Source organism: Apostichopus japonicus, chromosome 9 (assembly GCF_037975245.1).
Source record: "Apostichopus japonicus isolate 1M-3 chromosome 9, ASM3797524v1, whole genome shotgun sequence".
NCBI lineage: Eukaryota > Metazoa > Echinodermata > Holothuroidea > Aspidochirotida > Stichopodidae > Apostichopus > Apostichopus japonicus.
The window spans coordinates 19,196,943-19,224,631 of NC_092569.1; the positions used below are offsets into that span (position 1 = coordinate 19,196,943).

Sequence of the window (27,689 nt, forward strand, 5' to 3'; positions counted from 1 at the left end):
TGAATCATACTTGTCTACATAATTTTGTTTGTATAATCCACCCCTCCCCCCATCATACTCCGGCCCCCAACAGTGGTGATTTCTTAAACAAGCTTATATGGCCTAGGCTTTTGTAAACACTGAGAAGATTCTCAACGTTTTCTATTTAGGCTAACACCAAACAAAAGCTTACCACGCTTGTTTAGGAATTTGTTTGACAATTGAAGGATGCACCAGAAAAAACATATATTTAAAAAGCATTACTCTTTTTCGTATAGATTCACGAAGGGACATCGTCAACCAGTGGACACTACTCTTGCGCTAAAAGAGTGAAAGACAACAGCTGGCTCCACATGAATGATGGCACATACACAGTAATTGCCAAATCAGCAATAGACAGTAGCAATGTATGTGGTGCGTTTTATAAAAAGGGTAAGTTCTGTTGCTATTCTTCTCCCGACAAAATAATTTAAATGGTTAAATTATGATACAAATACATTGGACACAGAGAGTCAAAATTCATTAAAAAGTTAACAAAGTGACAAGTACTGAGAATCCAGTGTGTTCCTTATCAGGTGTTTCAAATGCTGCTTTTATTCTGAACCTCTTTTGATTTGTACTATTATTCCACCCTTGGAAATTGTGGCAAATTGCAACCATTGGTAAAAATGAGCTTAGACTAATTAAAATGCTAAAAAATAAAATGCAGTCTGTATATGTAGCCCTAAATTAAAGCATGCTATAATATTTTCCTGGAGATATTTACTCTCCAACTTTTTCTCAGACATTCCAAATGAACACACAAGAGGACAGGATGCCACAGCGAGTTAAAGTTCCTTTAGGGTGGTACTAATGGGTTAAGAATTTTTACCAAATAGGTGACCATATTTTGCAAATCTGGAATATTTGGGGTAAAATGAGCATAAAAATAACTGTAGTTTGTTATTTCCTCCTGTAAGTGTTGACAATATTGACTATATATGTATGCCTTCACTATTTGGCAATGGACCGGTAGTTGTGTCCAATCAGATATGACCTTGACATGTGCATGTGGGTATGTATGTTTGTGTGTGCATTTGACTGTATGTGTGTGAGTGACTTTGGCTTGCAGACAATAAGTTAAAGGTGCTTGAACTTTAACCTCAACGTAGGTAGACTTTTGTGAGAAGATGATCCCTGTGACTTGTTTTTATAGAGGACAAAGGTCATTTGAGTTCAACAAAGGGCAAAAGTCTGAAAACTTCAAAAACACAAAATCTCAAGATGTACCTTCGCCTGATCTTCAAACTTATTAGATAGCCCTTTGTGAGTTGATGATTGCTACATTTACTATTGAGGTTAAAATCTGAAAACTTTGTAAACATATCATCTTTAGCCTTATATGTGTTATGTACATATAAATCAATGCTAAGACCCTTACACGTCTAGCCATAGCAATAATGGTGAAATATCTTGTATTAAAGAGTTGCTCATAATGACACAGAATTAATTAACTTTCTTATTGTTTATGTGTTGCCTCCAAAGTACCAGATAATGAGTGCATGGAAGATGAAGAGGAGGGTGTACAACTCCATACTAGAAATGTTAAGCTGGTTCACTATGTAAGTATAACACTTCACACAACCTTATGATGGGAACCTTCTTGTCATATAAAGTACACTGGAGACACATATGTCTGTTATTGATGTATTACATTGATCCTCAAAGAAATCATCCACCATCCTTTCTAACAGATAAGTATGGGTGTCAAAACGTTGTTACTTTTTTTGCCGTGGCGTAATCAGCTTCATCTTTTCTTAACTTAGATGGCTGATATTGTACAACACCTGAATGAGATAATGTCTGGCAAACTAGGGTAAGTGGACTATATTCCAAGTTCCAACTTTGCTGTATATTCTATGCTTTCTCCATCAAACTTATTATAAGTGACCTAATTCTTTCAATTCTCTCATGTAAGAACATCCTACATTTAGTTATATGATCGAGTGAACAAGAGATTGTTGTCATGAAGTATATATATGTGCCAAGTCAAATTTTTCTAATAAGATATTATGTTTTGACTTTGACAGGTCACAGCGGCATGATGTGTTTCTGACTGGAAATAAGCTGAAGCATACCTACCTTATTGGTGCAGGGGCAGTGTCTGCAAAGGTTTGTTGTAAACGTTGACGTTTTAAATCTTGATAAACTTATATTATAGTTCTCAGTTGTTTGGTAAACGTACTGCATGCAAACTGTGAAAACCTACATATGTAGTATTTGGCCAATTTGGGACTATACTGTGTTGGGCATGTTGAGTGCATGTATATTTGCTCTTAAAGCTATGCTGTATTGGTTCCAAATATGCCACATTTTTCAATATGGTCAACTAGGTCAAAATTCTTAAACTTTTTTTTTACCACTTCAGAGGGAATTTACCTCACTGGGATATTATTTTGTGATTGTGTCTGTTTATTTAGAATGTCTGAGAACAATTTGGAGTGCATAGACCTCCAGGAAAGTACTTTTGAACACTTCTAGCAATTATATCATGCAAAAATTTGGGAGCTATACAGACTATACCTCTAAGGGTGAGCTTGACGTGAAGCAACATCCTTGGTTGAGAACATTCCATAGAAATATATTCTGTAAGTGAGCTTGCTGAATGTTTGAAAGTAAATTCAGGTAGAAGACTATGCGAGTCTAATAGAAAAGAAGAATTGGTTCAATATTACCAGCTGAAACCCCCATAACAAAACTTTCTTTGGTGCCTGCAGGAAATTTGATGTGGGTCCAACATATAGCTACTCCAGGAAAGATACCACAGTGGATGATCTGTGGTGTCATCTTGTTTAATATGTTCTTCAAATGCTTTTACGAGCCTTTCATAGTTTTTTCTTGAATTGTGATGTTTTTGTAAGAATGTCATTTACCATGTGAGCACTGCAGGTTTGTACATCAAAGGAAAAGAAGGACATTCTTAATTCATTGCTGTGATGATGTTGCCCTGCAGATGGATTCATTAAATTCCAACAAGCTTAAAAAAGCTGTCTCTGAGAACATGCATCAACATAGTTTTCACATAGCAGAAATTTTTTGGCAAATTGAAATTATTCATAATACATGTTCATCTTGTCACTTAAATATCATATTAATGGCTTATACCTTATTAAATAATATGCATTCTTGACAAAACATGATCATGTAAATCTGTGCAACTGGTCTGAAGAGTTGATTTTTCTTCTTTTGTTTTACAGCTTAGAGAAGCACTAACCACAGAACTTAGATCCCACTACAACACAACACCAGATAAGACAAGAGGACCCATATTGCCAAAGTAAGATCATGTGTTGGTGACTACGTGCTATATACATAATACGTAATCATGTAAATCACTATCAAGTCGAGCTCCTCACAGATAGCATATATAAATATTTTTTTTTTGGGAGGGGGGGGGGGTTGGGTGATTCTTGAACTTGCATTGCCATGTCTCAGCCAAAAATGCTCCCCAATTAACTTACTGGTTTACAGGTCCATGTATGCTTTATGGGCTTGTGCACCAGCATGCATAGTTCATTGCTAGCCTGACTTGATATATTTCTCTTACTTAGTCTCGAAATCACAGAATAATCTTACTTATATTTCTTGAGGACAAATTGTTGACACATAAAAAGAAACAATCAAACCATATCTTTTAGTGTATTCAGATGTGTACCAGCTACAACCATGTACATTGTTAGAAAAGTTGATGTTGACGATAAATAAAGTATGTATGAAATTAACTTTTAGCTAGTGAAAATGGAAACAAACAGTTTTTTTGAGGGGGTGAACAATGCCAGTTAGGGCAAGTTGTTCCATTTTTGTGTTAACTACATGCTGTTTACACATGCTAAATGATGTAGTGGAGAATTGCGTTATTGCAGAGGGTAGACTCCGTTTGTTGTTTATATTGGACCATGATTGCATGGGTCTCTCAGAATGATGTTCTCCAAATAATATAGAACTTAATGTGGTTTTCCTCAAACTGCACATTTGTCAATACCCCATGCCAAACAGGTATTTCACTCCCCTCTTACCTGTCCCTACACTAACGCAACATACTAAACATAATATCTCAGAAGCTTGGACCTATCGCCATATTTGGTATGTTATTGTACCACATTGAGTACAAGAAGCCTAATGTAGTGGGCGGAGGTCAATGGTCGTTTTAGTTCACCAGGGGTCAAATTGTGAAAAACATGTTCTACACAATATTTCAACAGGACAGATGTCATATTTAGTATGTTGTTTTATCACATTTAGTAAAAGAAACCTTTGAGGTCATGGTCATTTCAGGACAGCCTGATACTGCGAATTTATTGTTTGTCACATCACACTGTTTTACTAAGATCTAGTATGTTGTACACCCTCACTATAAATTATGTCAGATTCATGAACAAAACTGCTCATGTACATCGATCGTCCAACACCACAATGCATGTTGGCATTCTGGTTGAATTAATGATATATGAAAGAAGTACATGGCATTGCTAAAAATATTGCTAGTAATATGAGTAATATTATAATAATGTTCCCCAAAGAAGGCTGTGCTATGACTACTGAAGGAGAAAGGGAATCCCTTACACTGGCCAAGTGGCAAGTTTCCAAAATATTTTCGTAAAGCCTATTATTTACAATTCATGGTTAAGTAATTTCCAGTTTGCTATGATTGTGTTCTTTGCTTTAATTCAACAGAGATCTGTTTACTCTAAGGCAACAGTTTTTCTTTAAGTTCCCGGAGCAGCTGCATGACCGATTGAAGAAACTCAGAAAATTTGAAGTACAGTAAGTGTTACATATTTCATTAAAGTTGGGTTATGTGTACTCCATAATCATGCAGTAACTGATACCAATCTCAGTGGTATACAATGTCAGATACAAGCACAATTTTGTATTGCTTAAGCAACTCTCAAAATTCAAGCAGAAACAAATATTGATTAATATTAATGATAAAGGTGGACTACCTATTACCTATGATCATCGCCCGGCCAAAAGCTTTTTAGATGTTTCACTTCCTGTTGCAAACTTTGCTATATAGTAATAGTATGTATACTTTCAATGGTTAAGCACTGCTTTTAAAGGAACTTTTTAGTGCAAAATGGGATCCAGTCCTGGTCATATCATTGTTTATAATTTTATCCCCCTAAGCCTTGCTTTGTCACGAATTTTAGTTTCTGTGATAGAGTGCTTGAACTGTTGGCCCATCCACTGACTTACAGCACAATTATTTCTATCAACTTGCTCGTCTAAATTTCACATGCTCAAAGATTATCAGACCTCACATATGAGGTGACCAACTTGCTATTTTTAATATCATCTCAATGAGGATCAGACCCCAAGGGGTTCAACTTGTTAGTCTGAATGCTGACATGCCCATGATTATTGATTAAAGTATATTAAGTAATTTCTTTAGCCCTCCTTCACTTTTCTTGTATCTTTATGTGGGTATCCTTCACCTTGTTTATTACCGAGTGCTGTAAGCATAGGCGTACGGGACCATTTCAGTTTGGGGGGGCAGAACTTTTTGTGCCCGAAAGTTCCCATGACACTATCTAAGCGGAGCGCCACCATCGGTTGGCGCGTAGCGTACAAGAAAATTTTTGGCACACAATGCCTCTCAGATTGCCGGAAACGGCACTTCTGAGGCCTTGCAAGTTGCATCTAAACATTCTTTATTTTATAATCTCACGTTTTAGAAATTTACACTTCCCCAAAAATTTGGTAAATTAGAAGAAGAAAAAATGGTAACATCACTTTGAAGGGGAAAAATGGGACAGTATATTTTTTAAGCTCCTATTTAGTTACCTTATTTATTATTTGAGCACAGTACTCAGCTACCTGCAGAAAAAAAAAACATACATTGTTCAACGACACGTAGGCGGGATAATGTCGCTGTGTCGGGTGAGACTGCAATTTGTCTCACAAAAAGTATAAAATATAACAAAGAATATGATAAACCTGTACCTCTAGACTTGTAGGCACTCCCCCCCCCCCACCATCCATGAAATAGAAAATGTTTCTTATATACACTCATGTCGGAGATGTCCAGGCCGCGGGCGGTGGAAGCACTTTTAATCTTAGGGGCACCGACATCAAAGGGCACTTTGCAGAAATTTGATTGGACTGACGCAGCCTGATATTTAGTACCCTTTATAACCTTTATTGTATTATCTTATTTTTGTATACACATCACTCCATCAACGCCCCCCCCCCCCCCCCAAAGGAAAATATGCATACTAGCACTGCAATATCCAATGCGCAAATTGGGAAACAAGGAACAAGTTTTCTTTTGGACAAAATGAGGTGAAATCATGCTAGTTGCTAATGTAGGAATCTACCGAATTAGAGTTTTTTTCTTGTTAATATCTAAAACAAAAACACAACGAAATAGCTTTGAGTTTGATCCACAGAAATTCATTAAAAGTCACAGGCTTAGCCAGGATTTGCAAATTGTATGCACGACTATCTGAGCGGAGCGCCACCATCGGTTGGCGCGGAGCGTACTAGAAAATTTTTGGTTTTACAAACCCCTCAGAAGGCCGGAAACGGCCCTTCCCGAGTGTTCATTTTGGTTCCCTGGCCTCTTGCTAACTTGAGGCACCTCATGTAGAAAAAAGGCACATTTTTAACCTGAGGAAAAGTGGGGGGCACGTGCCCCCTGTGCCCCCCCGGTTCCGCTGCCCTTGGTCCAGGTATACAATTGACTAGTTAGAAAAAAATTGATCGTCAAAAAGCGTGGTAGCCCAGATGAACTGCGCTTACGGTGGTGTTACACGGAAATATTCGGGCATCATGATGCTAAATAAAGAAAATCATGGAATTGTCGGGCAAAAATTTGAAAAAGATTCGGGCAAGCTACTGCATATTTATACATATATATATATATATATTTCCAGAGGACAAGAAATTCGGGCAAAAGTCCTAAAAAATTCGGGCAGCCTAAGAGGAGACAAAAATATATATATATATATATATTTTTTTTCTCCTCTAAGGCTGCCCGAATTTTTCAGGACTTTTGCCCGAATTTCTTGTCCTCTGGAAATTTGGGGGGCAGTCTGCCCCCCCCCCCGCCTCGTACGCCTATGGCTGTAAGATACATTAATTAAGTACCCATTCGTAATGATTGCTGGAATCATGTTTTCACAGTAATATTTAATTTCTGTAACTTTGAAGCAATGCTCACTATTCATGTGTCCTTTTCTGCAGGCTAAGTTACCTCAATGACGTTCTGGTCCCTCATGCTGTGGAACATCTCTACCACCTTGCCACAGGTTGCACGGAAACTGAAGCTGCAGCAGCCTGTAGTCAACTGCGCAATAGCTTACAAAAGTAATGACAATTATCTGTCCAAAAAGATATGTGTTGTAAACATACATTTTTTACCTTAATAATAATAATAATAATAATAATCAGCAGTTATTTTTACGACGTTTAAGCAACCACAACTGTGGGAGAAACCTGCAAGGGCTTATGGATTACAACTTACACATCAGTTGGCTTCCAGTTCAACATTTTAACTCAAATTTGGAATCTTTTCAATTTAGAAAGTCATTTCAGATGGGAAAACCGTAGATTTATCTTGGATGAAAAACACACCTTACTATGACCAGGCTGGGAATTGAACCCTGAACCTCCCGATTGCTAAGAATCATTGCTTCAAATCCTTCATCCACTCTGCCACAGCACCGGCTGAATGTGGTGTCATATTAACTTCTCTATTCAATAATTGTAAACCTTTTAGGTATAGGTTGGGGCAAAGGGTCAGAGCATTTTTCCAGTATAAAGAAGGGAGGCTATCCAAGCTGAATATGATGAGGTTAGAGATGATTATAACATCCATTGGTTAAGACAAGAACTTGATAATTTTTGAAAAAAAGATTTCATTTCATGAATATCGTTATTGTTTGTTCCCCACCCCCACTGATAGACAATTTCAGAAAAAAAGTCGTGCTTAATTTGTATGTACGATTATATGTGCACGATAGATTAAAAAAACAAATCATAAATGCCATCCCATTGCAATTTTTGGAACCGGCAATTATAATTAGTGTCCTTTATATTAAGCAATATTTATTTCACACATACCCTCTTATCAAACCACACTGGATTGGTTTCAATTCAATTCATGCCCCCCTCCCTCTCACACACACTTCCTCCCCTCCATATATATCAAAGGGTCTGTTTTTCTCCCCTGGCAAGGAGAAAGGTGCAAACAATTAGTATACTGAATAGAAATAGCGTTTCTATTATCTTATAATGCATTAGTAATGTCATTGTAAGGTTGAATCAAGAGCAATGCTCCCAGAGAATTCAAGTCAGAATGATGATTTATAAGTAAATCCTGGGATTGTGTTTGTCGATTGTGAATTTCAAAGTACTCTCTGCATGGTGACAAAATTCTAACAAAAGTCTCACATAACAATCATATATTTTACCACACGTAGAATTAAGTTGTTCTATTGGTAGTTGTAATCAATAAACTTATGTGTCACGTCCAGGACATTAAATGGCAGTTTGTATGTCTTTCTTCAGGTTAATGGAATTTTTACATTCACCAACTCTCTCTAATAATTGTTTTAAATTTTGTTTTGCTATGCTATGCTTTTGTCACACGAATAGGTACTAAATAATAGAAAAATGGCTAAAACAAGCAAAACAATTAACTTTCCAAGATGAGGGAAGCCAGCTCATTAATATAGCATACATTCATTGTTAGTTCTAAGCATAAACTTAGAGTCGTGACGGTATGGGTTAGAAAGAAATGATTTGACATATTGCATCATCTCAATATCAGTGCTTAATTTGATTTTCTAATTTAAAAAACCTATGCGTTAATACTTGTGTGTGGTATGACACCTGGCTTCAAACACATCTCAAGAAGGGAAGCTTGGAAAATGTTAGATTTGGTATGTATGTGAATCATATTGATTATATCCTATATTTTTTGGTGGATGTCAAAGGTCATTTTGGGTAAACAGTGTTCAAGTTGTGAAAACCTTGTAAAAATTACAAGTTCAAGAAAGGAAGCTGAACAGATATCATATTTAATCTGTAAGTGTACCACATGACTACAAGAGGCATTTGTTATTGTGGAGACCAACACCGTCAAATTTTGTAAACCTCTAATACTTGATATCTCTGGAAGAGACAGCTTATTTACTGTAGTTTGTCCTTGTATCACATTGAGTACAAGCAGGCTATCAGTGGTTATTTGTGTCAGCACCTGTCATTGTGAATAGACTGTTTGTCACTTCTTGCTGTATTACTAAGATCAAGTGTGTCAGTATGTCCCATTCATATGAAATGATACTCATGTTGGATCATAGAACCACAGTCTGGTGTATGCATGCATGCTACTTGACAGCTGTCCTCATATGCCATACAAGTATATCAAGAGAAGTAACGACTGGGATATAGTTTCTTTATCTGTGATGCATTATGCAGTTGTTGCAACTGAATAAAATTTTTGTAGCTCGACTAGTTGATTGAGTTCTAATTGTCATGGAAAGCATTTGACTGTCCATCAGCCCTGGTTGAACTGTACGGCCTCTGAAGATTTCTTGTCAAACTTGGTGAGGTTAGCATTTATCGAGGGGTTGAATGGAAAAAAAAACAGGTCTGCTCTGCTTCAAAGTCTTTAGAGGTCAACTTGAAACCATTGGATTCAAGTTAATTATCAATCCAGCTTGGTCATTGTGATCAGCAAATATTAGATCATAATAGTTTTATTTTCTTGGCCTTGGATACTCCCCAGTGAAGCATACAGGTGTTATACTGTTGACTGTGTCAAGACCAAACTGTTAGTGCAAAGAGTATTTATTTAATGTCAAAGGAAAAGGTGGGCCAAAAATGTAGACAAAAGCAAGAGAAATGTTAACTGAGACCATGTTGTCTGAATTGTGTTCTAAGTATGATTTTACTGGTTTCAGCTTGCATTTCCCAATTAGCCCTAATTCATTTTTTTTCTTGTCCAACATTTGCACAATAGTCATTAAGATACTTTGACTAACACTAGACAATGTAATTGTGGTAGAACTGGATCTCACACAGCCTGCTTTTGCGGTATTTAGGTTAAACCTTATACTAAGTGTGACCAGCAGCATGTCATTTTAAAGGTAGTCTGTGTAGGCCCCAAAGTTGTATTGTGATATGATTTCTGAAAGTTTTCAAAAAGGCTTTTCTTGAGGTATTTATAATCTCCAAATTTTTCTCAGACATTGTAAAAGAACATAAAAAAGGACAGAATGTCCCAGTGTGGTAAATTTCCTACAGGGTGGTACAAAAACAGTTTAAGAATTTTCACCAAAGGTTACCATATTTGAATATCTGGCATATTTGGAGCAAATTCAACATGCCATTAGGCTGATTTTTGTTGAAAATGAATGATATAGCTTAGAGGCCTTTATGCCCATTAAAAATACACTGTAGCAACATACGTTTGTGAAGTTGATCAACACAAGTTGTGCATGGTGAGAGATTCGTTGGGAAATACCTTCTAATGTGATTCGTTCGTTGACACGTTATGAACACACGAAAACACCTTACACTAACCCTCTGCTCCTATACCATATGTTTTTATATTGCTTCCCAAGTACCCTTTCAAACCAGCTAGGCATTGACCAATCTTAAAAGATATCCTCGAAAAGGAATTCCCAAGTATTTCACCATAGTTCACATCCACAGCCTGTCGAAAATTGAATAAACAGTAGTCTACCTTATATATGATTGCCTAACCAAAAAATACTGCTAAAAATGTGGACGCCAAAGCATGGTTTACTTTGATTTATGTAACCTTTTTCCATGTGAATGTCATTTTGTCTTGAGATCCCCGAGATTTCAAAAGTTACTAGATGTGAGGCTATCTGTTATTGTCAACGGTGTTCAAGCATTTGCATTAAAGTAGAAAGGAAATTTGATTATTTGTATAAAACAAAAGGTACTTGAAACAGCTTGTAATAAAAGTGAAGAAACAGATACAGTTGTTCTATGTCACAATAGATGTGGGATGTTGCATGAGTTTTGCACAACTTTTGTAATTTTATTATTTTATAGTAATGTATTTATCTTATGCAGCAGAGATCATGAAGGAGCATTAAAATTGCAATATTTTTTTAAAATTCAATGTATATTTCTCTTCATTTGTCTTGTTTGTCCGTCCAAATAGTATCATGCAAGAAACCATAAATGACCATATAATTCAGCAGTTTATCATGTAGTGAAACTGGTCTGAAATTCCTCCATAAATCCTGCTATTAAGAAATGCAAGATAAAAAGGCATACTCCAAACAAGCCTTGCTGTCCTGATGTTTTTGCACTACGTTTTCATGCAGAAGAGCTAGTAGGACACTATTTTCCTATTTGTTCCGTGCTTTTCTTTCATCCTGTCCGCGCGGACACAAAATCACCACACACGGACGTTTTTTCCTAGTTGATACTGTCCGTCCGGACAGATAATACTGCCCGCCGGACACAATTCCCCCCGAGAAAGATGTCCTACGGACACAATTCTCGGGGAATAGTGTCCGTGAGACGCCCGGACACTATTCCCTGTCACACTGGCACAGCGATTTTAGGCAGTCCGCCCTCTCATTATTATATGTTTCTGTATTGTATCAATATATCAAACTAATGCGCCTAGTCGTTACTTACATTTTTGCTTTCGTTCATGCAGTATTGGGATTACAGTTTCTCTGTGTGTATTGGGTGGGTTTGCAGCTTATGTTGGAATGGCGTGATATACATCGTGTATAATTATATCTCCACATGCATGTCACTACATTGCGTTAATGCTAACAACTTGATGTGCCCTACTTCAACTATTGACCCCTGCGTTATCAGATACTGACCACCCCTGCGAGTTGACAGATACTGCATCCCGTCCTTACTGGCGTTCCAAGGGTATTTCTGCACGGGTGCTAACCCGACGCCATTTTCTTGCATGTAGGGATGATAAGTAAAGCCGTAACCAATGATTTGTTTTGTATTTCAGTGTTTGCTAATCAGTGATCAGTCAATTCATTTCTCGTGAATGAAGACTGCACAATGGATTACAAGTTTTGCCAATGCTGAGAACGCCAGCAATGATCTATACCAGTGTAGCGCTAATGCTGTTTGTGAAGTCCGTAAAGATGTGCGCAGATGTTACTGTATGAGTGGTTACCATGGTAATGGAGTGAATTGTACAAAACACATGACCGACTGTAAGGATTGGTACGATTCTGGAAACACTACTAATGGCATTTATACCATCATACCAACTAACTGCATGCGGTGGAGCATCATTTGATGTTTCCTGTAATATTCTGAATACATAAATATATAACTATAATCCGGTCGTTTGAACAATTTGATATCCTCTTCTAGTGCAGCCTAATTGAGGGTGCCTATATTTTTAATCTGTTTGCATCTTGTAGTAGGCTACTGCAGTGACTTTATACATTATCGAATATGTGTGTGGAATACTTGATGTATAACTATTTGAGTTGAAATACTTGTTTAGGGATTTTCTTCATTATAAATCACCGACAGATTATTGTAAACTATCTAAATTCAAGAGGGATCGCTGGGTTAATGAGGTCATTTAAACGAATAGGCCTGGATATTCCTCGTTTGGTCATTTTATTACAGCTGCAAAAAAGTGAAATGACTGAACGAAATAAATAAAATTATATGCAATAATATATGCAATAATTTGATAAACCGAGTTTATCGCCGTTAAACTCTGTTTTTTGGATCGATAAGCAGGTTTGTTTAAAAAGTGAGGTCTCTAAATCTATATCATTACTACAGTAATAAGACCATGCTAGAATATTGCTTCTTTAAAGTTTTCAATTAAGATTATACTGATAAGTTGGGTGTATAAGTATAGTGGTTTCCTCATTTACATAACACAAACGATAGCTAACAAAGGACATGGTGTGGATATATCCGTATAGTTTTAATACCGAAAGACGAGCACCCTGCCCGGCTATATCCCTCATATTATTTAATTATATAGATTAGAGACCCAAGGACCAGGAAGCCTTACAGTAGCTTATTTGAGGCTCTTTCAATGTTATAGATCGTGGACGAAATATTGAAGGTGCTATGTAGTTCTCCCTTGTTCCAATTTTAACCATTGCATATATCTCCACGACATTTCTTTCCAAGTGCTAAGCACGTCTTTAAGCGATGGGAAAGTTAAATGGAGGTCGTGTTCTTCACGCCAAGTTAATAACTAATTGTAAATTTGTATGTGTATTATAATGTATTATGTAATGTAAATGTATTATAAAGTACTTCCTTGTATCATATTTTTTACCATTGTATATATCTCCTTGACAATTATTTTCAAATGTTAAGCACATATTCGTAAGGATGTGGACGCCGAATGGAGCCCGTGTACTTCACGTTGAGAGAACATCTTATTAACATGATATGTCACCTAACGATTGCCAGCACTTCTATCACATCTGTACGATTCATTTCTTAGTGGCAACTACGTAAAGTAGCACCATTGGTCTAAGTTTTTCGATTCGATAAACTCAGTTTACAGATTTTCTTGAGGAACTATGCTTTTCGATTGAAAGGCATAGTTCATCGAGAAGCCTATGGCAAGCCATATGTGCAATAATTCGATTAACCGAGTTCATCGCCGATAAACTCTGTTTTCGATCGATAAAATGAGTTTATCGACTAGATAACCGTGTTTTCGTGATAAACTCAGTTGATCCGTTTATCGCCGATGATCTTAGTTTATCGAGGTAACCATGCTTTTCGCTCGATAAACGCAGTTTATCGCAAAAAACACGGTTATCCATTCGATAAACTTAGTTAATCGAGCAAAAACGTATTTCCTTTTTGATAAACTCCGTTTATCGCCGATATTCTTAGTTTATCGAGGTACCCATGCTTTTCGCTCGATAAACTGAGTTTATCGCGAAAAACACGGTTATCCATTCGCTAACTGAGTATATCGATCGAAAAACAGAGTTTAATGGCGATAAACTCTGTTTATCGAATTATTGCTTATATGGCTTCAATGGCGTCGCCAAGGGGGGGACAGGGGGCACGTGCCCCCCTGGAAAACCTAGTGCCCCCCGAGTGCCCCCCCCCATCTGAGATTTGGGTTGGTAAAAAAATATATATATATTTTGTTATATTCACTCCCATCATCTGAGTTGGTTTTTCATAAGGACAAAGAAGCACAGTAATTCATATTTTCTTCAAATGAGCTGCGAAAAAATGAAAAAGTTTATCCTTGACCGTCGGGTATCGAAGTCGTAACCCGCGCCATCACAACAGGTGTCGATATTTACATTGAATGTGTCAGTGCTCACGCCATACCAGCGGCTATACACGTCCGCTTCGCGAGCTATATGACTCATCGTTCAAAACAATGAATTTCCCTGTTCTGGCTGTGCTGCAGCCGTGTTTTTATTTCCTATGAAGTAGGACGAATATTCAGAAAATCACTAGGTGCTGTCCAATCAAATTCCTGAAAAGTAGGCCACCCCTACTCTCCAGAGAACACTATTTCTGGACCTTTCTCATGATTTTGACATCAGAATATGAAAGAACGCGATTTATTTTTTCTGGACCGATGAGTAATGTCGTTGCTCTGAACCCTAACTTCTGCGCGTTGTTAAAATCATTACCTCAAAAATAGCAATTTCTGGAGGTATCTTCAGATCGAATTTAGCATCAAATGTGGCACCATTTTGCATCTAGCCCATCCTCCGTAGACCCCTCCCCCAGGACGGCGATTCGTATCCACCTAAGTGCCCCCCATCAAATGCTGGTTCCCCCAGTGCCCCCCCCCCCGACTGAAAAGTCTGGTGACGCCACTGTATGGCTTGCCATAGACGCTGCACGTTGGTGAACTGTAAACTTTCGGTTACCAAAACAGTCCCATTGCCGGCCAATTGGTTGGCCACGGTCAAATAATCGTTGAAAGCATAGGGGCAGAATAAGGTGTTTTCGGAGTGAAGCCCCCCCCCCCACCGTGAATCCGCCCATGGTAGTCTATGTTTCAAAAACAAAAAAAGTTTACATTCGCTTCAACCACACGTGAGTTCTAATGTTCAAGGATTTTCTTGTTCGTTAAATTTCATTAACATGTTACTGTGTGGATATTTGGCTTTATCAGTATTCGAGTGTCGTTTACGACAATATAAGCATTTATTTATTCAATGGTAATCCAAAAACATATATTGCTAAAAAATAAGCAAACCCTTTTTTGAAATAGGGTCTGATTTGCTCAGTCAGGATAAACCTGATACTTACTGCTGATATGTTATATAATCATTTGATTGGAAGGTAATCGTTTAAATGGTGTGGATGGGGGGGGGGGGGGGGAGCGGTGCAAGGGGTGGATGCAAGTTTGGAGGAGGAAAGACTTACTGATAAAAGGACCACTTACAATCAGACGGAAAATAAATATTTAACTTGCAATGAACAGTTTTTCTTTGTTTTCGAAACAGATTAATGACAATTTCCTTTAGGTTCCCTAAAGTTGGATATATAAGACGTAAATGTAAATCAAGTAATGGATCAGTGGCCTGCACAGATTTCAAAGCTGCGGGTTACGGGAAATTTACATTTCTTAGACTGAGTTAGATAAGGGTATGGAACTTTATGGTCATGGAGGTGAATGTAGCGTATTGTAAACGAGGCAGTATAAGACCCTTGTTTGGTTAAAGGCGACTATACCACGTCGGGGCTTCTGGTGGTCTTGCTAATTAATACTCTTTTGTGTGCCGTTGAAAAGGTACGTGCACACCTAGATGAGTCTACTAATCTTATTCATTCACCAATGAATGTATCCATAATCCATTTAAAAGAAAACATCCAACTGAGCCACATATCCCCCCCCCCCCTCCTCCTCCCCCGACTGAGCGATACAGTTGAGAGGGGATGCCCCATTGCAAACGCCAATGTTATGGGACTACAAATTGCCTATACGGTCAGGAGTGTAAGTCAAATATTGGCAAATACGTATCAAAAGTGAAGTTAGTTCATAACAGAATTGTTAGAGCAAAAGAGTTTTAAAGTGGGGAGACATAATTATGGGGTTATTTTAATTCTTAAGCAATGGACGAAATGACAAATGAAAAGAAGAAGTCAACGTTACCGACACTTTATTGTAAACTTTGTTAATTTTATTCGGAAATTAGTTTCACATTATTGCAATTCCATCATTATTGTTCAGGACATGACATATTTAAATGTCGTTGTCATATAGAGATATCTTAATGTTGCCGTTTATCTAAGTCGATTCATTTCTCTTCGCTCTGTCGATTTTGGACAGAAATGAGTTATCTTTTACTCGATTAAAGAAATGTATTACATTAGGACCCGTGTAACATTCGGTAGAGAGGAGTTCAGTTGTTTTGTAGGGCCTCAATGTCTGTTTAATACACTCCGTTACATAGATCACTCCGCAACGAGAATTGTTTATGTCTGCACTGGTCGTATTTTCATCTCCGTATATTGTAGGCCGCAGTCGTATCCACTAAGGTTAGTCCAGAATATGTTCGTTCCTCGAGTTGAGCCGTCGTAGTCTCCGTTGAGGTGAGAATGAGCGCAATATGCACAGCCGCTTCCGACAGGGAAATAATCACAATAATATTCACTACTTGGGCAATTAGACCGGCAATAAGAATAAGTCGAAAGACAGTGATAATAATAACCGAACCACCAGGCTCCTCGATGTTTCTCAGCGCAGTCAAAATCACTCCATGCGTCATTGTCTTCGCCACGTGTGCTGAATTGTTTTTTGTTGCTAAACCACATAGAATTATGACCTACGGATTCGAGTAAGAAAAGTTAGAAAAGAAACTTCTAAGGTTAAGTCACGCCATCTTGTGCGTAATTTATATCACTAATTGTTAATATTAGTGCTTTCCTGGTAACCTGTTATTTCTTAAAACGATACAAAATGTTGTCATTTCAGCCTATTTTTTCTGAAGGGTGATACCACATCAGTTTATTATAATACGATGTAACAGAGAAGAAAAAAAAACACCTTTAATGTGTGTTGTCAAAGTCTTGTAAGACCTTCAGCATACAGGTTTGTCTATGTGTATTTAGTAAATTCCTCAATTTTGTCCCCCGCAAACATTTTTTTATTACAAATATTACCGATAACTAGAAACAAATATCATTGTATTTGACACTCATTAGCAATCACTGTATTGTTCTAAATTTCCAAAACTTTATTCAGAAATGGAAACGGCATATTGGGAATTTAGCTGTTTTGCTTGTTGTTTTCATCTGTTCATTATTTTTGTAGTTTTTTCATCTTTCAGCGTTTACTGCCAGATGAATTTTTTACAATAATAGTTATTTATATTTTTCCTTAACTATCTAACGGAAAAATGATTATATAAATTCGGTGTCAATTTTTAAAACAAGTTATTCATACAGAAGCGATGAATCTACCTAGAACGTTTCAAAGCTTCATTCCATCAATATGTGTGCAGCAAGCTATGAAACTTATTCTTGTCTACGTCGCTGTTTTCCTGTTGATCATTTTGCCAAACACGGCAGTCTGAGTTGTAGTTTATAACCTTCTTGTTACGTTATCGGCTATTTATGTTTATGTTTGGTTTATATTATGCTTACTAATGTGTTAACAAATAACATACTTGTATTATGCATGTTTGGTAATGGTGTCATCAGTACGTCATCATCAAATTGTGTCTTTTTTTCCACACAAACCATGCAGTTGAAAATTAGAGAGTCAACAGCCTTCAATTTGTTGGCATTGTTAGTTGACTGAATACAAAAGACTGTTTAATGATTTAAATATGCCACTACGTGGCTACATTAAGGCACTTTCTTTGTCAAAAATGTATACAAAAAATGTTTTCTAAGAAATTCTTAACATATATATATATATATATATATATATATATATATATATATATATATATATACATATATACATATATATATATATATATATATATATATATATATATATATATATATATATATATATATATATATATATATATATACTTTGTGAAGAAGGTAAGAAATAAATGCCCAGTTTAGCGTATTCAATAGCCTTTCATGATTTGTAGTTATCGCAAAACAAACGGAAAGAGGATAAAATGTGTAAATATGAATATAAGGATATTAAATATATTTCAGGTTCAATATTAAATTCCATTGAAAGTGACTATAGATGCTAAGGAGACAAGTGAAGGATTTTTGCACACATGGGTGTATTTAGCTTCCTAGCTATTACTTTCAATTACCATGTTTCGTGAGTGATTTGCATTAATCTTATAATAACTACTGAAATACTAACCTGTATCACCACTATATGATCCAATTGAGAGTCGATATTTGTCCGCATCATCACTTATGCTAAAGGAGGAATAGAGGGCGTAATATGATGAACTTCTTGAATCAGTGAGGTCTATCCTGAGACTGTATTCTTTTTGGTTGGTAATTGCGTGTATGTAATCATTACCAAGCCAATGATCACCGATAGGATTTTCAAATCCGTTCTTGTATTCAGCCCAGGTACGATAGAAATCAACAGCGGCGCTTGATCGTCGCTGAATGACCTATAAGTATAAAGAGAAATTTACATGTAACAATAGTAAATGAGAAATATGTAATGTGTCTTCCACACTTTTGCAGAACAAATGAATTCAGATACAAGACACTGAACTGTATTCAATATACTTCTACAACTCACCGTCCATCCTCCTCCGTTACTTTCCATCCGACAGAAAACCTGAATGCCGTTAGGCGAACCATCAGGGTAAATGGTGTAAACTCCATCTGTACTACCATCAACGTAAAGCTCTTGGCAATCCCTTGGGACAACCTCGCGGGTACACGTAACACCGTCTCCTTCGTAGCCATCTATGCAGTAACATCTACGAACACCATCTCTGACATCACAAGTCGCGTGATCACTACATTGGTAACTATCTTCTACCATGAGTTGGTTATTGCTACAATTTGATCTTCTTGTACAGGCTGAATTGACGTAAGACTCGCCGTTCTAAATTTAATGGGAAATATATTTTTTTAAATGTCATGCAAAATGTATTAAGTTATTCTTAATTCACCATTGAGACTCACCAGACTACCGGACATATTCACCATAAAAATATTTATGATTAAAGTATGAATAAAAGGGACACGTGAATTTTAATTCTGTTTCCGGTAAAAGAAATTGTTTGAAGAAACGTTAAAAACACAAATGACATAAATTATGCTAATTCATTCAGATATCTTGTGCCAGTAATGTGATTAAGTAACTTTCACTTGTGCATTACGTTAAATTGGCTATCGTAAAATGATTTGAAAATAAAGGAACTTGCAATGAAATTTAATGTTAACATACATTTTTTTTTATTAAAAATGTCAATCAAAAAATTCGGCAGTTGTAATTTCTGCTATTCATTATGAAAGTGGGTATCAATTCTGTATTGTCGAAAATTAATCACAAAACTTCCATTTTTTTTAACTCAATGACTTTATTCAATACAGATATGAATAAAGAAAGAAAGTGGAAAAAACTACTGAAAATACTGACTATTAATACAGTCCCTTTGTCAGCAACGAAACAGCTGCATTGGTTCTGAGGAATGCAATTCTCATCCTGAATCATGTAATCACCAACACAAACACATTTCTCTAGTTCTGTGCGAGAGGTTGAAGAGATGCATGCGTCAGGGTCATCGCACCTCCTCTCACATGTCTCGTTGGAGAATGTCTTATTCGTTGGACACCATTCCAATTGAGATTCTAGGAAGGAAGATTGTAAATCATGTAAGTAGAAGATCCACTAGTGAAGTGATGCATTCTACTAAACTAATGTGTTAAATTAAAGTCAATCTTGAAGCTATTGCCCTCACCGGATACTACAGAGAGGAACATCGTAAAGAATTCAAAAAACACTGATTTGTAATGTTCTGAGATGACTTGGTAGACTAATTCATTTTTTAACAATATGGATGCCATAGAGTACAAATGTAGTTTGGGATCATTTTTACAACCACAAAATGTGAAGAGGAAAGTCCGGGTGGACTTAGTCGCCTTTGTATAAAAAACAACCAATTTCTGATGTCGTCAATCATAATGACTCCCGATACACAAAGCGTAAGTTAGCACCCCCACCACCCCACCAAAATAAACAGAATGGAAAAACGGTGAGTAACTAATATTTCATTATAGGGAATTATATTTGCATATGTGTAAGTTGATTGTTACTATTAATGTTACCAATCTCCTATCTTAAGTCACACCATTGCTAAGTTTAAATTGACTTACCTGCTGTTCCTCCATAAGTTCCTACACTTGAGAGTTGATATTGCCCCCATTCATCTGAGATACGAAATTGGTCATATGTAACGTAATAAGACTGTCCTGCAGCATTCTCAAACTCAAATCTCAGTTGGTAATTTTTTTGGTTTGTAAGAAAAGCTAATTTCTCATTTCCAATCCAAAACTCACTGCCAAGAAAACCAAAGCCGTTTTTGAAGTCTTGCCAATTCCTATTAAAATTAACAGAATCCAGTCGTCGCCGCTGTAACACCTGCAGTAGATATCGTACAGGAATGGAAAGTTAATATTTCAAAATTGTCTCGTCGGTTATAATCAACCACAAAAATGTCTCATGAAAATGACCGCTTTTTAAGACAAATTGCAATGTTTTTGAAGTTATTACTTTATTTTATTTTGTTGACAAATTCAGTGTTCAGTTTTCATCTCTTTAAATTGATTGTAGCGTCATACACTTTATTTTTGTAACTAAGAATCCAACAAATGTGCACGAGTAAGTTTCTGATCCGTGTAATACATGAATGTCTTGATAAATGCCAAATAAACCATTGCTGTTTAATACATGTTTCTGTCAGGCTAACCTGAAGTAAACATTATTTAACGTGTTTAGAACAAAAGTTATTGATAATAAACTACAAAACAGATGATTCGATGACATTCCATGTAAAGTGCAACATTAAAAACAGCAAGGCTTACCGTCCATCCACCATTATTGAATTCATTATCACAGTAAACTTCAAACGGTTCTGGGTATCCGTCTGGTTTGATGAGGTACACGCCAGATGTATTATGGGTAGAGGTGCAGGCATTCAATACTTCCTTGCAATCTCTTGGATATTCAGGTTGTTGAAAGACAAAGTATGAGGAACCTGTATAAAAATTAATAGCAGAGGTCATTTTTGATGTTATACAATTACACACAAAAATGCTTCGAATGATTTTTCTTTAAATTGTAATAAATTGCATTCCACGTTGTTCGAAGAATGTGAATATTTCAGTCTGCAATATCGATGTCGAATAAGATAAATTTGTTTATCCTGCTGTGTTTTTTAATACGTCTCAATTATGATAATAAAGCAGTCGATCAATGAAAGAAACTTAGGCAATCATGTATGATGCGAAAAGTAAAAAAGAATAAAGTTTAAAGGAAAGCAAAAGTAAAGAACAAAGTTAACTTCCAAGCGACCACAATGAACACTTGACATCACACAAAATGTATTGACTAAAGTAAGCGACATAACTACATAAAACGTTTAGACATACTTGATTGCAGTGAGAACCAGTGGTTTAGGATATTATAACATGGTTCATGAATACTAACAAAGACTGGAAATAAAGTCTTCATTTTTGGAACCATTTTTAGTCATTTGTCAGTACTATTAGTTTAGGGTAACCGTTTTTAAAATGTTAAGACTTAAGTATTATAAAGTATAACGACTTACTTGATGATTGTTCCCCAACGTTTGCGACCACCTGTATTTGAAATGAAATGAATGTTACTCGAATTAATATGACAATTATTTACCTACATCGATTGACATTAAACATGAATTATATTGGTTTTTATACAAACTGAGTTACAAAATGATAGAAACTTGGTTTGATAGGACAACATTCTTTCCGTTCCTTTCCTTTGTTTATATTAGAAGTTAAATTTAAGCTTACTTCCACAAGTCACGAAATACCGTCTAATAACATATACTTAACCTTTACTGCAGTTCAGCTCTTTCGTTTCATTTTACATGTATTAATATACATGAAACAGGGGTTACTTCCAATCAGCTAATATCATAGTTTATCATGCAATCAGAAACAATAATTTGATTCCATGTTGAGATTTCAGGAAACAAACTTTGACCTGCAAACCTTTACAGGAAGACTGAATCACTTTGATGAATGATTGGCAACTAACTACCAGAACAAAGACCAGACAAAACGTAAACAACTTTCTTTTCTTTGTTCGTGTCATACATGTTGGATATCTCTCCTCACAGTATACGATGTGTATTTTACTTTGGCTATAGGGAGGAACTTTGAAATATTACAGATGTATATACAGCTATAAATGATTTTCTTTGGACTTATAGTGCAGTACATCACATTTTTCAAAGAACATGGAAGGAAACCCTCAGCTGTTACCATTTTACACTTAAGGTAAGATATTACATTCAAAGTGTTTACTAAAATTTAAGAAAGATCAATAACATACGGAACTCCGACTATAGCTTGCAGCAAAGACCATATTTTCTCTGGTGTACAATGTTTGTTTTTTTCAATAAGCAAAGTTTTCGAATACTGGAATTGTACTTTGTGCTCATGTTTGTGATTTAAACGGATTGTCTAAAAGATTATGATTAGAAAAGTTGCTTGGTAATTATTTTGATAACTAAAACTGCTCTTACCCTAAGAATAATCTAACGCAGACGGCAATGAATTATGGTCCCAACAAAGAACCGAGTTATTTAATTGAGTTAATATTATACTGAGAGCGGGTCAACCTCCTAGACAATATATATAACAGCGAATCTACGAAGCTGCCATCTGAAGCAATTCTTTAAAAATCTCTTAAAACATTAAATACATTTCAACGTACAATATCTATATGAGTTAAACAAGTACCGAATATTACATTAATACGGAGATACCGTGCACATGGTAGGAAACATATTCCACACTGTGTATTTAATATTGTTTTTGGAAAAAAATATAACTGGAGACTCTGCTCCTAAGGTGCGATTGGACAGGATGGTTTAATGAACAAAACTAATTCCTTAGCAAAACATTGTATCTTAAAAATGTGCTATTATTTGCGATGGAAGAAATTAAAATGCTATTACGGAGAATTCGAAAGCTCATTTTTTTCTAAAAATCTTGGTCTATATGGTGTAAATTTGCTGGTAACTTGAGACAGATTTAAAAAAAAAATGTTTTTTGGCAGTCATTGTATGATGACCAGACTAAGGAAATAACGTTGTATTATTAAAAGATGTAATAATGTAACTTTATTTAAGAAGATGAAAGAAATATCTGTTTGATTACTTTTTTCTCAAATTGGACAGGCGTGATCTTAATGTTGTGGCATATTAATGTTGTTTTGAAAATAAAATATTTTGCAAAATATTTCAAATGGGATGGGAGTGGATTTCAAATTTATTTCTAATGGCATAGTATGGCGTGTCAGTTTTATAAATTGAAATATGGTATATTATTTACTCTTTAGCTTAGTATCATAGCAGAATGCTTATGTTTGGTATACTTTAACAATGCTTTTGCATAAGGTAACTTTTACTAGAAGAGTATTTAAACAAGTAGATATCAAAATGATATTAAATGATTTATAGAAAAAAACTGACTGGATAATTTAACATATAAGTATGTTTCAGTTTATGTATTTGAATCTTATACGTATTTGTTATAAGGTATATACATAAAAAATATATAAAGAGATGAGGTTATGAAAACAGGTAAAATAGACTTTACGAGTGAACAGCATATCTAGTAAGGAATAACAGGTTTGGTTTTCCCTTCTCATCCAATGGGAAATGAAACACCGACAATCGTTTCCTTTGTTGCAAAAGATGAACAATAATATGACGGCTAAAAAACAAACAAAAAAGACAACGTTTCTTAACATATCATATTATTTTTGTTATTTGTAACCTGTGCTATATGAAATTGTATACACAAAAACTTGGCCAAAATATTTATATATATTTGTATGTAATCGGGAAAGCCTGCAGAGAAGGAAATGGTAAAATGACGTTTGCATGGGTTCGCAACACTTTAAGAATTGATATAGAAATACGTTTTAAAATTGGCTTTCTTAGGTGTACTATTAAAAAATAAATGTTAAGGGTCTGAAAAAGGAACACGTCATTTCGTATACTAACTCAATACAGTGAGCAAAGTGTATCACAGAAGTCAGAGAGAAACAGTGAATTCTTGTCATCGTTATAGATTGTATAGAGTGAATTTGAAAATTTGGAAAGTGAACATTTCAGTTTATATTCACCCAAATCATGATCGATCAAATGAAACGTTTGTAATCTAGAATAATATATAATTTACGCTCGGCTAAGTTATATTTTAAGCATGTCCTTCAAATGATGTCAATTTCGCTGAAGCCTTTACATCCCATCTATCTATCATATATATACGATTTGAGTTTGAATTGGAAATTGAGTATCTCATAGTACGATCGCTTTTCTGTTGGATTGAATCGATCTAACCTAACGGTGTAAGCGGAATACCATTTTACTAGGCTGAGATATAGAAAAAGTCTACAAAATATGAAAAATTACTCTTATTCAAAATACTAAACATTATATACAATAGATTCCCCTTGTGTCAATTTCATAAGCAATATTCTATATATGAGTGAGACGAAAAAAAATAAGGCCAAATATGAAAACTGTAAAAAAAAACTTTGAAATATTTTCGACAGGTGACTTTTGCAAGACTTTTCTCTTACATAAGTGATTTTCCCAGACTTCTTCCAAAAAAAAGTAGCTACATGTAAACGACAAAGCCTTTCTAAACGTCTTAATATCATATCGAGTAAATACTACTTCCTTAAGCACCTTGGTAATTTGTTTGGATATTTTGTAATTAATAAACTCTAGAGTTCTAGCAGATTTATGTCAATTACAGAGGTTTTCACCGAAAGGCAATATTCATTCAAAATCTGACACATACTGTGCGTTCTGTATATTGATAACTTGGCAAGTCTTTTATATTTGTGTTAGAGGTTGGAAATTGTGTTGCAAGAAACACCAGAGAGGGAAATTACTTTTTTACAGATAAGAGTCATATTACGTTGTAACAACAACTATTATAATGATACAGAAATGCAATAAAAATATAGTACTGTCCATAATGACATTTAATTCATCTTAGAAAGACCAGGGAGTAGTTATGGAAAGACTGTGTTAATCAATTAAGCACAAGGCAGTTAAAAGTGTAATGTGTAATCACGAAGTAAAATAAATGTTAAGTCTATTCTAGTCACAGAAACTAAATATACAGGTGTGTTCCTCCTGAATAATAAGTTCAACCAGTTACAATGGACAGATGTCAAGTTCTCTACAAGTTGTAGCTATACACAATTAACTTGCTAAAATTAAACTTTAAAATGGCTAGGAATTGTCATAGACAAGTCAAATATTTGTCTTACGAGTTTTAAAAATGTGAGTTGTAAGATGTTGTATTCAAAATATATTAATGTAAAATGAAGAGACGTACTTTGTTAAATAAAATCTTATTTAGTACATATTTGTGATAAAAAATTAATAGTAACTGAGGTATGTATAGTGATTGAAAGCTTGAATATATCAGTATATGTGCATTTATGCATATCAAAACTTTCTTAAAGGACCCGTTTGTGTAATAAAGTGATTCAATTATTTAAAGTATCAAAAGAGCAGTGATTCAAATGAATAAGTTTATTGAATTTGTTATTACAACGAGAATAAACTGTTATATTAACTAGGATGTAAGCTGTGAAGTCATTGCATTTTACGAAATATGATGTAGGTTAGATAATCATTGATAAAAGAAAGCTATTCAAGACCATACACTTTTCCAATCAGTGACGTTCTTAGACTTGTTTCAAATTTGTTCACTCTTTTCAAATATAAGAACAAACTCAATATTCCACCTTCATGCTTATTAAGTTTTCAAAAACATGGTGAATGAATAAAGACCGAGGACTTTTTCTAAATTGTTTTGGTTTAATAGTATCGACTTAATTTTTTTAGATTATTTTTAATATTTGGTATTAGAGAGCATTACGCTTTCAAAGAATTCACGTTTATTTCTGAAATTATTTTCATTTGTGAGAAAAAAAGTGAATGGTGAATATTTCTGTAAGACGTGCACATTTTGATAAGAAACTGTTAATATACATTATTTCTTGCCGAGGAGCTTAGAATCCATATGAAATTTTAGTGTTACGAGAGACTCTTAAAAAAGAATGATAGATTTTAACAGCAGGAAAGTAAAATGCTTTCAAAATTACTTTTGAATATAAATTTTTTAAGTTTAAGACGCTAAGACGAAAACATATTGATAGCTGTACACGTCGAAATTTGGAAACAAATACAAATAAATGCAATGAACGATATGAAAAGTAAAGTTTTCTAGACTTACTATTTCTGATCCAAGTGAATTCCATAACGTCAACAATGTCAAGAAACTTTGGCAAACTTGTCTCCCTCGAAATTCTGCCATGATTGCAACGAATAAATTCTAAAGAAGAAAAGTTTAGGAGAATGTTCGTCTCTGAAGCGTGATATGGTTATGACACATACACTTGAGTGTGACCATCTAACGACTGAAATGACAGACATGGTACGGATGCTCATCCATACGATTAAAGGACAAATAGCAACTTTGTTACTGCGCATGATCTAATCGGAACAAATCGTTAAGACCATTGAAGGCGTCCGTTAACGAGGCGTGTCAAAAGTCAATTGAAAAGAAGTATAACGTTCAAGTTGCTGTTGAACAAGTGATGGGAAATTCCTGTAAAGGGCGTTAAGTGTGTTGGTTCAATCCAATTATAGAATCGGGTGGTATCTTTCTCATTGCTGAATTGTTTGCAAAATATATTTAACACTTTAGCAGTACAGCCAATAGACTAAATGTCATGCCTTCTTCTTCCAGTTTCCTTTATTTTACGTTTACTTTACTCTAATCTATCTAAATCAGGTCAATGCCTGCAGGTTTAACGCCCACTTACCAATAGGTGTGGAAAAGTTGTTTTCGTGTTAATCATTATCTAAAGAGAAACAAAATAAGGGTCAACTTGAGAAATATTACCTTACCTTCGTACAATTGAACATACTTAGGGTGTTGCTGTTTATGTACACTTATCAGCATGTACCAGAAGAGAGGTAAGTAGCAATAACATCTCATGGAAAAGCATCAACCGTTTTTGCCTTAAACGTCTTTGCTGTTGGGCTCGATGATGTATAATTGTGATAGTGCTTTTTTTTAATTATGATGGGGGAAGTCTGTCCCTTCAAGGATTCTAAAGTTGATTCTCAGCTTTCAATAGTTACTTCAGGGAGTTGCGTTATCTAATAGGGTAGTTTGCTCAGTTTACATTGTATTCCTGGTCTTATAAGAACAGATTTAAGTAAAATATTTGGTGACAAAGTTAACGTTAGCGATGTCCTCTGATTTTATTCTCACCCGTTCGGAGTCTTCGAGTCAAGTCGTGTCTTTTCCCTTTGTCTTTTCCCTTTGTCTTTTTCCCTTTGTCTTTTCCCTTTGTCTGTTTCCCTTTTGCCATAGTACGTTGTTTTATTTCATAAAGTGGTATTTGGAACCAAATGTGATATTGGCAAATTAAGTTAAAGCAGGATTCCTGATTTAGTTCAATGGTAAAGTGAAAGGTA

At 35.4% G+C, this 27,689-nt stretch overlaps 1 protein-coding gene across 2 annotated transcripts in view; it reads right to left on the reverse strand.

Moving 5' to 3' along the window:
- LOC139973219 (uncharacterized) overlaps window positions 1-26,603 on the reverse strand; it is a 63,358-nt gene extending 36,755 nt beyond the window's left edge. Inside the window, exons 1-8 of one of the 2 annotated variants that reach the window (XM_071979745.1) lie at window positions 26,437-26,602; window positions 21,732-21,762; window positions 20,986-21,158; window positions 20,278-20,542; window positions 19,541-19,752; window positions 18,692-19,003; window positions 18,296-18,557; window positions 16,175-16,781 (exon numbers count right to left, since the gene is read on the reverse strand). In XM_071979745.1, coding sequence (XP_071835846.1) covers window positions 16,432-16,781; window positions 18,296-18,557; window positions 18,692-19,003; window positions 19,541-19,752; window positions 20,278-20,542; window positions 20,986-21,158; window positions 21,732-21,762; window positions 26,437-26,517 — 1,686 coding nt within the window. In that variant the 5' untranslated portion in view covers window positions 26,518-26,602 and the 3' untranslated portion in view covers window positions 16,175-16,431. Of the gene's footprint in view, window positions 1-16,174; window positions 16,782-18,295; window positions 18,558-18,691; window positions 19,004-19,540; window positions 19,753-20,277; window positions 20,543-20,985; window positions 21,159-21,731; window positions 21,763-26,436 lie in introns of those variants that run through there. The other variant, XM_071979747.1, reaches the window with a different exon arrangement.
- Between the last annotated feature and the right edge of the window lie 1,086 nt (window positions 26,604-27,689).